The following is a 15,091-nucleotide window of genomic DNA, read 5'->3' on the forward strand; positions in this document are numbered from 1 at the left end:
TATAACTTTCTTGTTTCATTCTGTCATTATCTTGCTTTATTCTCTCCAAGATCAATTTAGTGCTAAAGGATTGATTAGAGTCTTGTAACTATTATATCTTACTTTAATGTAATTTTAGTTGTTCACTTTTAAATTGAAACAGGTGAAATTCCATTGTCTCTCTTTAGCATTTCTTCTCCAAGAATTGTGGGTTTAGCAGAAAACAATTTGAATGGTATTCGTCCAAAACTAACCGGCAATGAGACGTTGGTAGAATTATTACACCTACAGCACAACTCCTTCACAGGTATGCTCAATCTGCCCATCCGTTACTTTTATTCTTTAAAAACCTTCTCATTTATTATTATGCTTATTATTCTATACTGTTGGCAAAAAATTTTAATGAAACCACTGTAAGAGTAAAAGTTATCGTATACTTATACATTTTAATGCAATTCATTTTTCTTAACAATTAGCTTCGAATTTTTATGTCAAGAAAAGTTGTAGCACACATGGCTCTTGCAAAAATCCATTTAATGTTTACGTGAGGGAGTTGCCAAAAAAGGTTATTGTATATTTTTTTATTAATGTTAATCCTCTAATTAACAAATTTCCATGTATTATTTATATCACTGTGTCAGAATTTGGGGAATTGCCAGTCTTATGCGCACTAACAACAAACAAACATTTTGCTCTTTGTTTAGGTGGAATTCCTTCATTTATTTGGAACATGTCTTCATTGAGAGAGGTTAGCTTTGGTGCGAATCATTTAAATGGTAATTTGCCTGAAGAATTGTGCCATCAACTCCCTTTACTTGAAAACTTTGATGTTGCTATTAATCAATTAGAGGGAAGCATTCCAAAATCAATAAGTAATTGCACATCTTTAAAGGAATTGTTTTTGGGTGGTAACTCATTTATAGGTATGTATAGTGTACTTATATTTATGTTTCCATTTTTTTAATCTCTTTTTTGAATGGAGTGAATCTAAAATAGGATTTTGTTTTTCATCATTTCACTCATAATTTCTTGTTGTTCATTCATATTGAAATGGGGTAAATCTAAAATTCCATTACTTTCGTTCTAAAATTTTATGGGTCTCCAAATAACTTTAATTTTATATTTTTTTTCTCCCCCTATTGAAGAGACATTCTTTATCTGTTTAAATTATCCATTTAATTTTTTTCAATATTTTTATCTTGCAAATTCATTAAATCTTCTGTGGCTGAAACGAGTATTACTTAAAATTATTTTTATTATATTTAACATAATTTTTAGACTTATTCTTGAACATACTAGATTTAATAATATTTGATAATTTTTGTATGATAGAGTAAGTTTTATATTACATAACATCAAAATACAGACAAGTTTGGGATTATATTTTTCTTATTCATTATATATAAACAAAAAATATTTGTCGGTAAAAAAAATATTTAAATATGTATGAGAAATCAATTACGAATTGTAATAATGAAAGTAAATAAAAAATTTAAATGCCACCCAAAAACACTAGTTCAACCATATTTGAGCTGAAAGCATAAAACTAATGAACCTGAATACGGGATATTTTAAATAGTCAGACAAACAATTAGAGTGCTTCATTTTAATGCGTTTGGTTTTAAAAGGGAACTATTCTACATGTTCCTTCGAAATTAAATAATAATATTCAAATTAAAATTTTTCATATAATAATTTTTGAACAATTGTTTAATTTATAATTAAAATACGTATCCAAAATACACACACACAAAACATGTGACTCATTATATATGATGTGGAACCTTTTTTTCTGTTGAGAAAAGTATACTTGATAATTTCTCACTTCAACTATACCAAACCGAAAAATTAAGGTAGTTTAATGCTTTTTGCCACACATGCTTAATTAATAAGACACAAATATTCAAATTTCTGGAATTAGCAAGAGATGTGTCGTTTTTTGTTATAGTATATATGTATATTATATGCAAAGTTATATTACCTGTTTTATTTCTCTTTTAATTTAAAATCCGCACTGTTATGAAAATGTTATTACCTACCACTTTTATATGATATATGTATCTTATGTATATTTTATGCAAAAATTATGAGCTGTTTTATTTTTCTTTTTACAAGTGCATTCAGTCTTTTTATTAGAGTTGATGCTTATAAATTATATTTGGATTCCAACTTCTTTACAAGCATGAGATTATTATATCTTTTATTTATTATTTTCTTGGTTTTTAATTTTTTTGTCTCATAGAATAAATTTAAAATGAGATTTTGTTTTTCGTCATTTCATTAATATTATAAGTGTGTATTCTTTTTATAAGCACGAAGTGGGGACTTAATATAGCTAGTGACTAACAATCCCAAAAAAACAATAGATCATATCATTAATTGATGGTGGTCAATGATTTTCTCTTCTTCCCCCTCTTAGATCACTCTTTCTAGAAGTGAGAAATTAAAATGAGATTTAATTTTTTAATCATTTCATTCATCAATATTGTTCATCAATACAATAGGACTTATATATAGGCATTTAACTTGTGATTACAATCCCACAATAATATAAAGATAAGATCATGAATTAATGGGACTACTCCATCATTTATACTAATTTGATCAATCAAAAAACTCCACATCAAATATAATGTGCCTGTCTAATTTTTTATTTAATTTTTTCAAAAGTTTATTTTTCATTTCACAAATTTCTTAATTTCTATAAAATAATTATTCAAAAATTTCAAATTCCACATCATTCATATTCTATTTAGTTAAACCAAAAAAAGGGAAAATAATTCAGAAGTCTCACATATAGATTCTAATTTCTAAAATGTGTCATGAAATGTCTAACCCCAAAATCCCGTAGATGTACTTAATTTTTAAAGTTGATTTACCAAAATATCCTTATTCCTTCTGCAATTTCTCTCTCTCCTTCCAACCATTCGCACCCACAACCCTTTTTATCTCCCAAATTGGTATCGCTGGCATCTTCTCTGTCAAAGGTTGCGGCGGCACTAGCTCCGAAGATCAAACCTCAGCATAGTTGCCTCCAACGACGACTCTAGTGAAGATGCACTGTCTCCGAGATTTTTCCTCTTTCTTGCGCCGGTGATAGAAGACATACCAATGCCGCCGCCGCCACTTCCTCCTCCTCTACCATCCAAAACAGCCGACGATAAGTTGCTTAGCAATTACAGTACTGAGATGAGAGGAGGGAGAAGGAGAAAAATAATAACACTCCTTGAAGAGAGAGATGGATAATGCTAAATTCCTTCTATCTTTGCAAGCACTCTTAATTGTAGATGAAGACGGTGGTGGGTGCGATTCTGACGAGGTTCTTGGTGGTTTCAGTTATGGCAGAAGTTGGAGGGGCTTCGAAGGAATAAGGATATTTTAGTAAATCAACATTAAAAATTAATTACAATTAAAGTCTTTTAAATTTTGGAGTCATTTAGACATTTCATGTGTTTTTTTTAATAAAGAAATTAGGATCTATAAATGGGATTTCAATATGATTTTCCCAAAAAAAAAAAAAAACTCTAAGTTCAAACCATACATAATGGGTCCACATGTTTTATGTGACTACTACTTTTTAACATTTCATCTTTCTCTTAATAACTTTAATTTTACGTTTTCTTCCTCTCCCCTTGTACAAGATTAAATTTGTTATCTATTTAACCTTTTTATCAATTTTTTTTTGCAAATTTATAATTTCAAACTGAGCAAGAGAAAATATAATTTTTCTCGTAATTCTCTTTCTTCGAATCACAGCATGCCCACATATTATATAGGGAAAATCACATCCAGCCCCTTTTCAAGGAAATTAATCACAGATAAGGATCAATATAGAATGGATTGTTGTTAAAATAGGAACATGACTTTTTTTTCGAATGAGACTTGTTGTTGGTCGTTATTTGTGATAAAAAAATTTTGGGAGGGTGCTGAATGTGATTCTCCCTATTATATATATTTGCGTGTGCAGATTTTGTCACTTTCCTATCAACTTCAACACTATTTTTTCCTCTTCCTTTTATTAATTAAAGAATACATCATTTCCCAATTTAATTTAATTTTTACTTCTTTTTATTTTACAAATTTATTATTTCCTATTAAATAATTAATCGACAATTACAACACAAAAAATTTTATTTCTATAATAAATATTTTATAAACATGGCATCTCAAGGGTAATTTATGATTTCCCTAATTTTCTATTTTAAAAATTTTAGAAAGGGAAAAAAATAATAAAAATAAATTTTATTTTTTTAATTCTCTTATCCTATCTATATAAAAGACTGATTTCCATCACCTTTCTCATGTCCAGGTTTTGTACCTAGAGGCATAGGTGAACTTGAGAACCTTAATCGTTTAGAGCTGATCCAAAATCATTTGAAAGGACAAATTCCTTCCAATATATTCAACATTTCAATGTTGACACGCTTGAGCCTTGGTGCTAATTTTTTCTCTGGCCCTCTGCCATTAGATTTAGGAGTTGGCATTCCCAACTTGAAGGAATTATTACTAGAGGAGAATGAACTAATTGGACAAATTCCAAGTAGCATATCAAATGCTTCTATGCTCATTACGTTAGATTTGTCATTGAATAAATTTAGCAGAGATATACCCAATGTACTTGGAAATTTAACAAACTTGATGGAATTAGATTTGGATGGGAATGATTTGAGTGGGTTAATTCCTGATACAGTTAACAAATTACATGGTCTTCAACGCTTAAGCCTCAGTAGTAACAGATTGTATGGGTTCATCATAAATGAGCTTTGTCAACTCAAAAGTCTAAGTGAGTTGTATCTTGCCAACAACATGTTTTCAGGAGCAGTTCCAAGATGCTTCGGGAATACTTCTCTACGGAAGTTGGATTTTAGCTCTAACAAATTGATTTCTCATATACCCTCTTATCTTTGGAGTCTCAAAGATATCTTGGTCTTAGACATATCCTCCAATGCATTTAGTGGAATAATTTCACTAGAGGTATCAAACTTGAGAACAATTATACTATTGAATTTGTCAAGAAATCAAATTTCAAGAAGCATCCCTACAACTATAAGTAGTTTGCAAACTTTGCAAACCCTATCTTTGGCCCAAAACAAATTACAAGGGCATATTCCTGAATCTCTTGGTGGCATGACAAGTATAGAGTCTTTGGATCTTTTCCATAATTATTTGTCTGGTGTGATTCCAAAATCTTTAGAGTTATTAGTCCATCTTCAACACATTAATCTTTCTTATAATTTATTGCATGGAGAAATTCCAAGTAGGGGGCCTTTTCAAAATTTTACTGCTGAATCTTTTATGATGAATAATGATCTTTGCAGAAAGTCACAATTACAAGTGCACCCATGTAGGAAAGAACACAAGCACATGTCAAATAAATTGAAGCTATTGATAACGTGCTCATTGCCTATCATATGCATGATTGCCATTTTGGTTTTAGGCATTGTCTTTCTAAAGTGTAAGAGAGATCATGTTAATGATTCAACCAACAAGGATTTAATAAATTTTGAGACACCAACTAGGATATCCTATTATGAGCTTTGGCAAGGAACAAATGGATTTGATGAGAGTAATCTTCTGAGCTCTGGAAGTTTTGGATTAGTATACAAAGCAACTCTTCTAAACTCAAAAATAGTTGCTATCAAAGTGTTTAAGTTAGAAATGGAAGAAGCATTAAGAAGCTTTGACATTGAATGTGCTGCCATATGCAATTTACGCCATCGCAATCTCATTAAGGTTATCACTTGTTGCTCAAATGATCATTTCAAATCTTTAATAATGGAATTCATGGAAAATAGGAGTCTAGACAAATGGTTATACTCACATAACTATTATTTAAATATCTTGCAAAGGTTGAACATAGTGATTGATGTGGCAGTTGCTCTAGAGTATCTTCATCACAATTCTTCGACCCTAGTTGTTCACTGTGATGTGAAACCAAGCAATGTTTTGTTGGATGAAGATATGGTAGCTTATCTTAGTGATTTTGGTATTGCTAAATTGTTTGGTGAAGGACAATTGGAAATTTATACCAAAACTTTGGCTACAATTGGCTATATGGCACTAGGTAATGGTTTAATAATATTTATTGGATTTATTTATATGTTCTTTTGTTTGTTATGCTATATAAAATTTTATATTATTTGATTTGTATGTCTTCATGTGTAAATATTTGAATTGACGATACAAAAGAAATGTTTGACCACATCTTATAGTAAGTTTTTGACATTATGACTTTTATACTAATTTTTCAAATTGGCATAATAGAGTATGGATCGAAAGGAGCTGTTTCTATCAAAGGAGATGTGTATAGTTATGGTATTTTGCTAATGGAAATCTTTACAAGGAAGAAGCCAACAGATGAGATGTTTGTTCAAGGATTAAGTTTGAAAGATTGGGTGAGAAAATCAGCACCACATTCAATCATCAACATTATAGATGCCAATTTACTGCACAAAGAAAATCAAAATACTAATAATATATTATCACATATATTATTAGTTTTTGAGTTAGCATTAAATTGTCGCATTGATTTACCTGAGGCACAACTTACTATGACTGATGTTGTTGTATCATTGAACAAAATTAAGGCTTCATTTCAAGAAAATGTTAGGAACCCTACTAGTTGAATAATAGTTAGGGAAAATATAACTTTCAATCCCTGTACTTTGCTTGAGTTTTGCCATAGGTCTCTGTACTTTTTTTTGGTGTTCTACGTCCCTACATTTTTGTTTGTATTCTAAGGTTCTCCATGAGTGGTTTATAAGGACTCAAAACACCAAAAAAAAATAGTAAAAGTGTATGGACCTAGAACGCCCAAAAAAAAGTGCAGGAACCTAATGCAAAACTCAAGCAAAATGCAGGGACTCAAAGTTATATTTTTCCTAATAAGTTAAATCAAAATTTAGCTATTATTTCTTCAAACCTTAGATTTCCTTGTGGAACAAGTAATCTTGCAAATTGGAGTAATTCCATGTGCTGTAATAATATACAAAGTATTTGAAATTTTCTTGATTATTTGACTTTTGGATTTCTTCATGTCGTTTCTTTTCTCTTTTAACACTAGGGGTTTGAATACTAATACCCCAAAGTCCATTCATTTTCTTCAAGTAATTCTATACAGTTTGGATTTGATTTTGTAAGAAAATGTTTTTTAAATCAATCAATGTGAGCCCTACATTTTTCTTATTCTTCTCTATATGCCCTTTGCTTATACTTTCAGAAACATATCCTGTTATTAGAGGAAAACCCACTTAAATTGTATTATGTTTGAGTAATTAAATAATTTTTTCTGTCATCTCTTCATGATTTGAGTCATATTCTCCAAATGACTTTTTATAAGATATAGATTAAGATATATATTATATGATGTGCATGCCTAAAGAATTTTGTGAGGACGTGGTTGGCCATTGAAGAATACTCCCCATATGCTGGGATATGCATTATTGAGCATCATTCTATTATGCATTTCTTTCTTCCTCCTCTTCTTTGAAGATAATTAGAAAGTAATTATTAGGTCCAAATAATAGCAGCTACAGAAGAGACTATCAATTGACGCTTCAAATTATGACTACACATTTATGAAAAGCACTACAGTTTTGGCACTACATCACATTTATGTTATCAATAAAAATTCCTTTACATTTTCTCCTATATATGCGGCGCATACAAATTTGCATATATGTGACAAACTTAATTTAAAAATTTATGACTAATGTGATACAATTCTAAATTATATCAATCTTGTGTATGTTTACTATATTTTCCAAAAATTAAAAATTAAATAAATTCAAACCATCCAAAAATGCATGCCCCACTTTGAATATCCAAAAGGGACTTGCAAATGCATCACCACATGTAATAACCCAGAAATTTGGTTAAAAAATCTAAATTAATAATAATAAAAATTTGTGTTAAGTGATTTTGATTATATTTTTATTGATTTTGGAGTAGATATATCAATACAAATGATGGTCTAGTGCACTCTATGTGAGTTACACATTTGATAGGTGTTGTGTTTGAACTCACATGAAGCCAAAAGTGGGATTTTTATCTTTTTGTTTCAGCCTAAGGTTAAATTACAGTAATACCCTTCTGAATAAAATAATAGTAATAATAGAGGTTCAAAACACATCTTGCTGTCTTCTCCTTCTCTATTCTACATTCACCGATTTTTCAAGAATCATCGCGAGAGAGAGAGAGAGAGAGAGAGAGAGAGAGAGAGAGAGTCTAAACCAGAAGCATACCTCTGCCATATTCGTTTTCTCCTCCCTCTTTCTCCTTCTTCAAGGTCAGCAGCGTAGGTGCGTATGCTATTGCTGTTGAGCAAAGTTGACTTGAAAATTATGCGTAAAAGATTTGTAAGTAATAATAATACTGAAGTTATTAAATATTAAATTATAATATTTTAATAAGATGTTATTAAAAAATATAACATTTTTAATTACTATCTATTTGTTGGCTTTAATATTTTATGGTAACTTTATAAATTCATAAACTAAACCTTAGACAATATTGTATTTAGGTGATCCTTGGCTCAGTTTAAAGCTTTGGAAACCATCGTCAAGGAAAGGACATTTATTTGAAACTTTCTAATGCAGTTTTGCCCAAAAGAAAAACACCACTTTGTAACCACAAGGTTTATTTGATTGGAATGATTCTATTTTGAAAAATGATTAATTTTCATTTCTCAAGGAGTATTTTACAATCATAGAAACACGTAATGGTGTGTTTGGATTAATGGGGATTTAATTTGGATTTGAACCAAATTTGTCATGTGGATACATAAAAATTTATGAATTTAGATTTAATTCAAATCCAAATCCATTTCAAATTATAATTTCTTTATAATTTCAAATTTCTTCCACACCCTAGTCATTTAAAATTCTAATCACTCTAAACATCTCGTCCTCTTCTTCATTTGAAATTTTTTAAACTAGTCAAACAAAGAATTTTAAATGCATGAATTTTAAATGTGAGACTTAAAATACAAGATTTCAAATCTAAAATTCAAATCTAAATCTATTAATCCAAATGCTACCTCAACAAATTTTTCTTTAGAGACATGCTATTAGCATCACAAGTCTCAACAATTCTCACACGTCGTCATTGATTGTGAACTTTCAATAGTAATTTATATGTTGTTGCTGAAACTTAGACCTTTGGTGACGACATGCACTTGTCACTACTGAAAGTTTGACAATCAGTGGTGATTATATATTGTCACCATAGAAAGTTACCATTTTTGTGGTGACTTTGAATGTTGTCACAGAAAGTCAAATTTTGTAGATTGTTCATTTTCAACGACGATTTTTTAGATTCGTGGTTGAAAGTCATTTTTTTTTTTTAGTGTGACACATGTTATCACTAAAAAAATATCACTACATCAATACAAGCATATATAACTTTTCAACATCAATTGGCAAAGAAATATAGTTGACAACCACTACTCAACACATATATCAATTTATCTATACATTGCATATGTGCATAATCACATTCAAAGCACCAAAATCAATGGTGACCTCTCACTGTTGATACCTTGGAAATGCCTTCAGCATTTTTATTTAACACAGCTTCATACCTTAAACTCGAGCCCTTCAAGATCCAAGATAAGCTTATGCAACTACCTAGACAAGTCGAGCCAAGAACCCCCTTAGTCTAAAAAATAATTATATTTTTTCTAAAAAATATACTGTAGAAGCCCATGATTTATTTTTCATAAGTAAAATTAGTGTTAATTTTCTTATGAGCAAGTGAGACAATGAATCAAGGATCGTTGACCCAAAGGCAGTGGTAAAGTGATTTTTTTTTCCCGTTAAATTTGAAGTGGCTATTTTTAATTAAATAAAATTTGAACTAATAATTAAAATTGAAAAAGGTTAACTATATTCCACATATAAGTTATAATATTATAGTACGTTGTAACATAAAATAATAAATTAGCTGGAAAATATGATTCTCCATGCAAGGGGATTCTCTCTTGGTCAAAACCCAAGAATGGCTTGAGAAATGAAGGTGCCCAAGCGAATCTTATATGTGCATTCGTAAGCGTTTCGATGAAGGTGGTTCCATGGCTTAATTCTTTGGACAGAGAATTTGTGAGTATGAACAATGAATGTATTTCCTGCTCTGGCGGTTGAAGTGATCGACTGTGATACCGAATTGGAAAAGAAGGAAGAAGAAACTGAAATTGCAAAGCATATACTGAGTGAAAGACAACTAAACAAAAAAGCCTCAAGTCACATGAAAAAAACTTGAGCTACTTTTGATTTAATCTGTTAAAAAATTGAAATATTGAATTGATCAATTTTTCTAATAGTCGTTAAGTATTTAAAGTGGAACTGTGCATATTCATCTGGATTGGAGTAGATTTGAAGAAAATGAACTTCCAAATGCTTGCTTAATTAAATAGGTCCGTGATCATTAGTCCTCCTTGCTTTCATTAAACGCAAGACTGATAAATGAGTCTGAATTAACAGGGAAAAAAAGCACCTCACAAAAGAGAGCTAAAGCTATTGGAGATTAAAATAAGGGTTAAATTGCAAAAATGCTCTAAAACTTTTTTGCAAGAAGCACCTAGTATTTTAAACTTTTTTTTGGAGCTGTTGGGTTATCTACCCTTAGTGGATCAGGCCCATATATAAGCCCAAAATTGAGGAATGGATTTTTGTCACAATTATGAGAAATGCTTGGGTTCAATGTGCTTAGGTCCTCAAATGTAATTTCCTCCCTTTTGCATTTTTAACTTTTGAATTTGAGAGGGAACGGTTGAGATAACCATATATGCACGTTCTCGTATTTGTGTTCACTTATGGGTGGTAGTTCTCTCAGTTTTTTGGTTAACGAACAGAAGTCAGTAACTCGCTCTCTTAGTTTCCTTTATTCTCATCCTCTCTACGTGCATTTGTTGCGAGTCTAAGAACCAAGTTCAGTCCATAACTTTGTTCACACATTCAGTAAATCACTCGAAAACACATAACAGGTATATATTCATCCTCAGAAACTTATATTGGTATCAGAGCCAGGTTTTTTTAGGCTATATTTCTTATGTTTGAAGAACATATGATGTTTTGCTTAACCATATACATGCAAATCTAACAGTTCCATTTTTTACTTCTATTTTCGCATAATCTGCCTTTATCCATCTTTATGATTATTCTCGCCAAATCAACATGTTTATATGCTTCTTGGTTGATATAAGTGTTTCATATAAGGCTATACACGTTCTACATGTGATCTGACATGCTGAACGTTACAACTGAAAACAAACCAAATAATGGGTGTTTGAAAATTGAGTTTTTTGGACAAAAGGATTGCATAAAGTGTAGAGCTCAAAAAAATAAAGAAAATGACACTAAGAACGTGTAAAAAGGAGACCGGACGGAGGAGATATGGCCTCTAAAAGTTTTGAGTCCGACAAACCTGACTCGTTAGAGGAACTAGGTCAAGTTGGCTTGGTTGGATGTAGATAATGATAGAAATGATTATCATCATCAAAATGACACATTGTTTTGACGTATCGTTCAATGAAAAAAAAGTTTGCTTCTGGGCTAGCAAACCCAAAAGCTTTGAAACCTATAAAAAAAACCAGTTTTGGGTTCTAAAGCCAAACAAAAAAAAAACAATTTTTTTGACATTTAGGTTATGGGTCCACAGGTCGGGTATAGAAAACCTGACCCAAATAAAAAATAAAATAATATATATAATTCAAATTTAAAATAATAATAGTATTAATTTTTTACATGTGGTGTGTGGGACCCATTGGGAGGCTACGTCGGCGTGTGATTGACCCTACTCGAAAGAAGTCCGTGCATGGAGCGCAATAGACTAGCACGTGTCATCACCGAAGTACGAGAAGGCGACGCGTGAGGTGCACGCGCCACTCCGAGAGTGAAATATTCTATTTTTTAATTTTTCCATAATTTCTTGATCCAGAGATGTTCTCAAGGCACATGCAGGATTAGATTGAGGTACAATTTGTCTTAAAAAATCCCTAAATTTGATATCTTCATTTTGATATATAATTTTCCAATTTTAAAGACAAAATAAGAATTTGGTTTTTGAGTTATCTAGTGCATTTTATGAGTTTAATCAAAACAAAAAATTCTAAAAAATTTTATTTTATTTTTTTAGGCAAATATGAAGCAAGAGGCTTCTAATAGCACTGATAACTCACAAAATTATTCTATTAGCATTGAGTATCTGGATGAATCAGATTATGAGCCTCTTAGTGAGGATTACGACCCGGAACCCTTCGAAGAGGAGCATGAACCTCAAAGTGAGGATTCTAATTCTGATCATGAAGAGGATCCCAATGTTGATCTCTAAAATGTGCCAGAAAGACTTAAAGAGGTGTGCATACTGTCGAGGCCAAAATATGAATCAAAAGGTGATGAGAATCTTTAAGATGAAGATGAAGATGTGGAACAACCTTTCACACCTTTAGTGATCATAAATATAGCAAAAGGAGAAGCTAAAAGAATAAAAAATCCAAATCAAATTTCTTCGATAGTAAGAGCATATTCAAGCTTCATAACAAAAGAAAAACAAACCTTGGTTGTAGGAAAAATTTTCAAACAACTCAAAAAAGAACTTGTGCAGCATAACAAGCAAAACAAATTGTACTCGGGAAATCCTCTATGGAATAGAGCCATCAAGGGGATGAAAATACAAGAAAAATATAAAGACATATTAAGAGTTGTCTTTTTAGGTTTGTACCTTAAGTATTTTTTTTTTGTTTTCCAGAATTTGTTTTTTAGTTAAGTTATGTTGTATTGTTTTAAGACCTTAATGATTTATGATATATATGAAGCATGTTAATTTTTTTTGTTGATATTTTCTTATTGTTTTATATATACTTTGTTTGAGTGGGAGCTCTAAAGTGATAAGTCATTTAAGAGCTATATATAATGATTATACAAATATTTGTAAAATTCTTTATAGACGATAGTGATTTTGTTAGAATCAATGTGATGGAAGATGCAAACATAGACTCTTAATCGTTGACCTAATAGTTGTTATCACTCTAATAAAGAATAATACAAATATAAGACATGGTATGTTTCTCATAAGTATTTTATTCTTAGTTTAATATGGAAAACTATTAATGTGGGATTGTTTTCATCTTAAAACTAAGAATGGCAACAAAAAGCATTATCGCTGAATTGAATAAGGGTGACAAGTTAAATGGAAATAACTGGGATATCTGGCACCATAAGGTGTTATATATTTTGGAAGAACAAAATACTGTTGAGCCACTGACTATGGTCATGACTGAGCCTAAGGTAGGAAACTCGGCTTAGCATAGAAGAGACCAAGATTTTTGACAATTCTACAACAACATTTTTCAGTACAAGATAACAATAGGGAGCTCTGCTCCTATAAAAAAAACCAGTATAGAAAACCAAATGAAGATCCTAACTATGGTCTATATAGAGTAGCTAAGATAGAATTTGGAAAATACAAAGTATGACATATAAATTCATGCATGTTCTGCAACGATTAGAAATTTAGCCAAATGACGCTTCAACTCTAGTTTAGAAGCATATCCTTCATTGATCATCTGGAAGTCCAAAGCCATCTACACTATGTGAGACTAAAAATATTTTTTAATGAATAACATCCCAATGTTTATGAAATTTAAAAGGATATAATGACTAAATACAATAATCATAAAATTTAAAGAGACAACAATTTCATAAACTTTGAAATTTAAAAATTCTATATAGCCTTAAATAAAATATTAACTGTTAAATTTATAATGTCAAACTTTAAAATTTGTCACTTGATCTCAAGAAGACAAATAAATAGAATAAATAGATATGTAACATTTACTAATTAAACCAATGGAGTATGTAACACCAAATAATTTAAAAATTATGTTTCTGGAGGACTTAATAGAATAATTAACAAACATGGAGACAATCCATAAAAGCAACTAACCAAACGCAGCTTATGCTACGAAGATAAGCTTGAACACATAATCCATGAGGGTAAGTAACCAAACCCAGCCTAAATTATGAAACAGATGTGGACACACAGTCTATGATGGTAATACTAACCAAACCTGGCTTAAATCCATAAAATAAAATGCAGGTATTAGACTCATGAATAATAGACGTGAGAGCAGAGCTCACGAAAATCAAACTAGCTAACTATTGACCATGGCTTACCAAAGACTAATAGGACTGCCATTAGCAACTAGTGTTCTATATAAAGTTTCTTTTAAATCCATTTTCAAAAATGTGAGAAAATCATCAATTTCAAAATACAATTCCCATTTTCAAAGTCAAACTTGCATGAATAGTTTTGAGCATTAAAAACTTGCCGAAATAAAATTTCACCGGCAATGTCCATATTTGGCATTTATTGAGTAATTCAAAAATTACCATAGTTGATAAAAAAAATCTCATCAATTTTGAAAGTATCATTCATAAGGAAAAGCACATTCACATGTCATAATTCAAATATTCTTCAACATCTCTTTATAATTTCCCAAAACAAAATAATTTAATTAACAAAGTATTAAATACTTAATATAATTGTTATTAAATGATCTATGTAAAAAAATTTTGGTAAAAGAATGTTATTGATAAATTAGTTAGGACGCTATCCACTTACTTGTAATGTTTCCAACTACAAAATTCACTCTATAACACTTCAATGAATTTTTCCTTCCTCTAAACACCCTATACAGTATAAAAAGACAATTTAATGACATTTATTCAAGCGTATTAAACTCTTTTCCAATATTAACAATCCCATAGTCAACTATTTAAAGAAAGTAAAGAGAAGAAAGAGAGAAGAGATCAAGACTTTTCACCTCAAACGAGCCAATGACATACAGCAGGAGAGGAGGAAAATGAAATTTACAGTTGAGCAAGAGGAAAAATGAAGCTCTATTTAAAAGAAAGTGAAGAGAAGAAAATCCATCAATTTCCAGCGAGCTGATTTCTTCCATTCATTAGCAACATGTGAATGAAATTTGAGAAAATAGAGCAAAAATCAGAATCAAGTAGAAGGAAGCATAACAAATTAAGAACATAGTTGAGAAACTTGACAATAGCAACAGAAAAAAAATCTCATAATTTGTACCTCACTCAACCGAGACCGA

At 30.6% G+C, this 15,091-nt stretch overlaps 1 protein-coding gene across 1 annotated transcript; it reads left to right on the forward strand.

The window, feature by feature from the left end:
* The first annotated feature begins 3,090 nt into the window (after positions 1 to 3,090).
* On the forward strand, positions 3,091 to 12,306 carry LOC129286466 (probable LRR receptor-like serine/threonine-protein kinase At3g47570). Its single transcript, XM_054922426.1, has 5 exons — positions 3,091 to 3,160; positions 3,267 to 3,326; positions 4,289 to 6,043; positions 6,244 to 6,374; positions 12,112 to 12,306. Exons 1-5 carry the CDS (start codon positions 3,091 to 3,093, stop codon positions 12,304 to 12,306), a joined length of 2,211 nt encoding a protein of 736 aa, XP_054778401.1.
* Positions 12,307 to 15,091: the final 2,785 nt, after the last annotated feature.

Source organism: Prosopis cineraria, unplaced genomic scaffold (assembly GCF_029017545.1).
Source record: "Prosopis cineraria cultivar Desert tree isolate PC_DT_omini unplaced genomic scaffold, ASM2901754v1 PC11, whole genome shotgun sequence".
In the NCBI taxonomy this organism is placed as follows: domain Eukaryota; kingdom Viridiplantae; phylum Streptophyta; class Magnoliopsida; order Fabales; family Fabaceae; genus Prosopis; species Prosopis cineraria.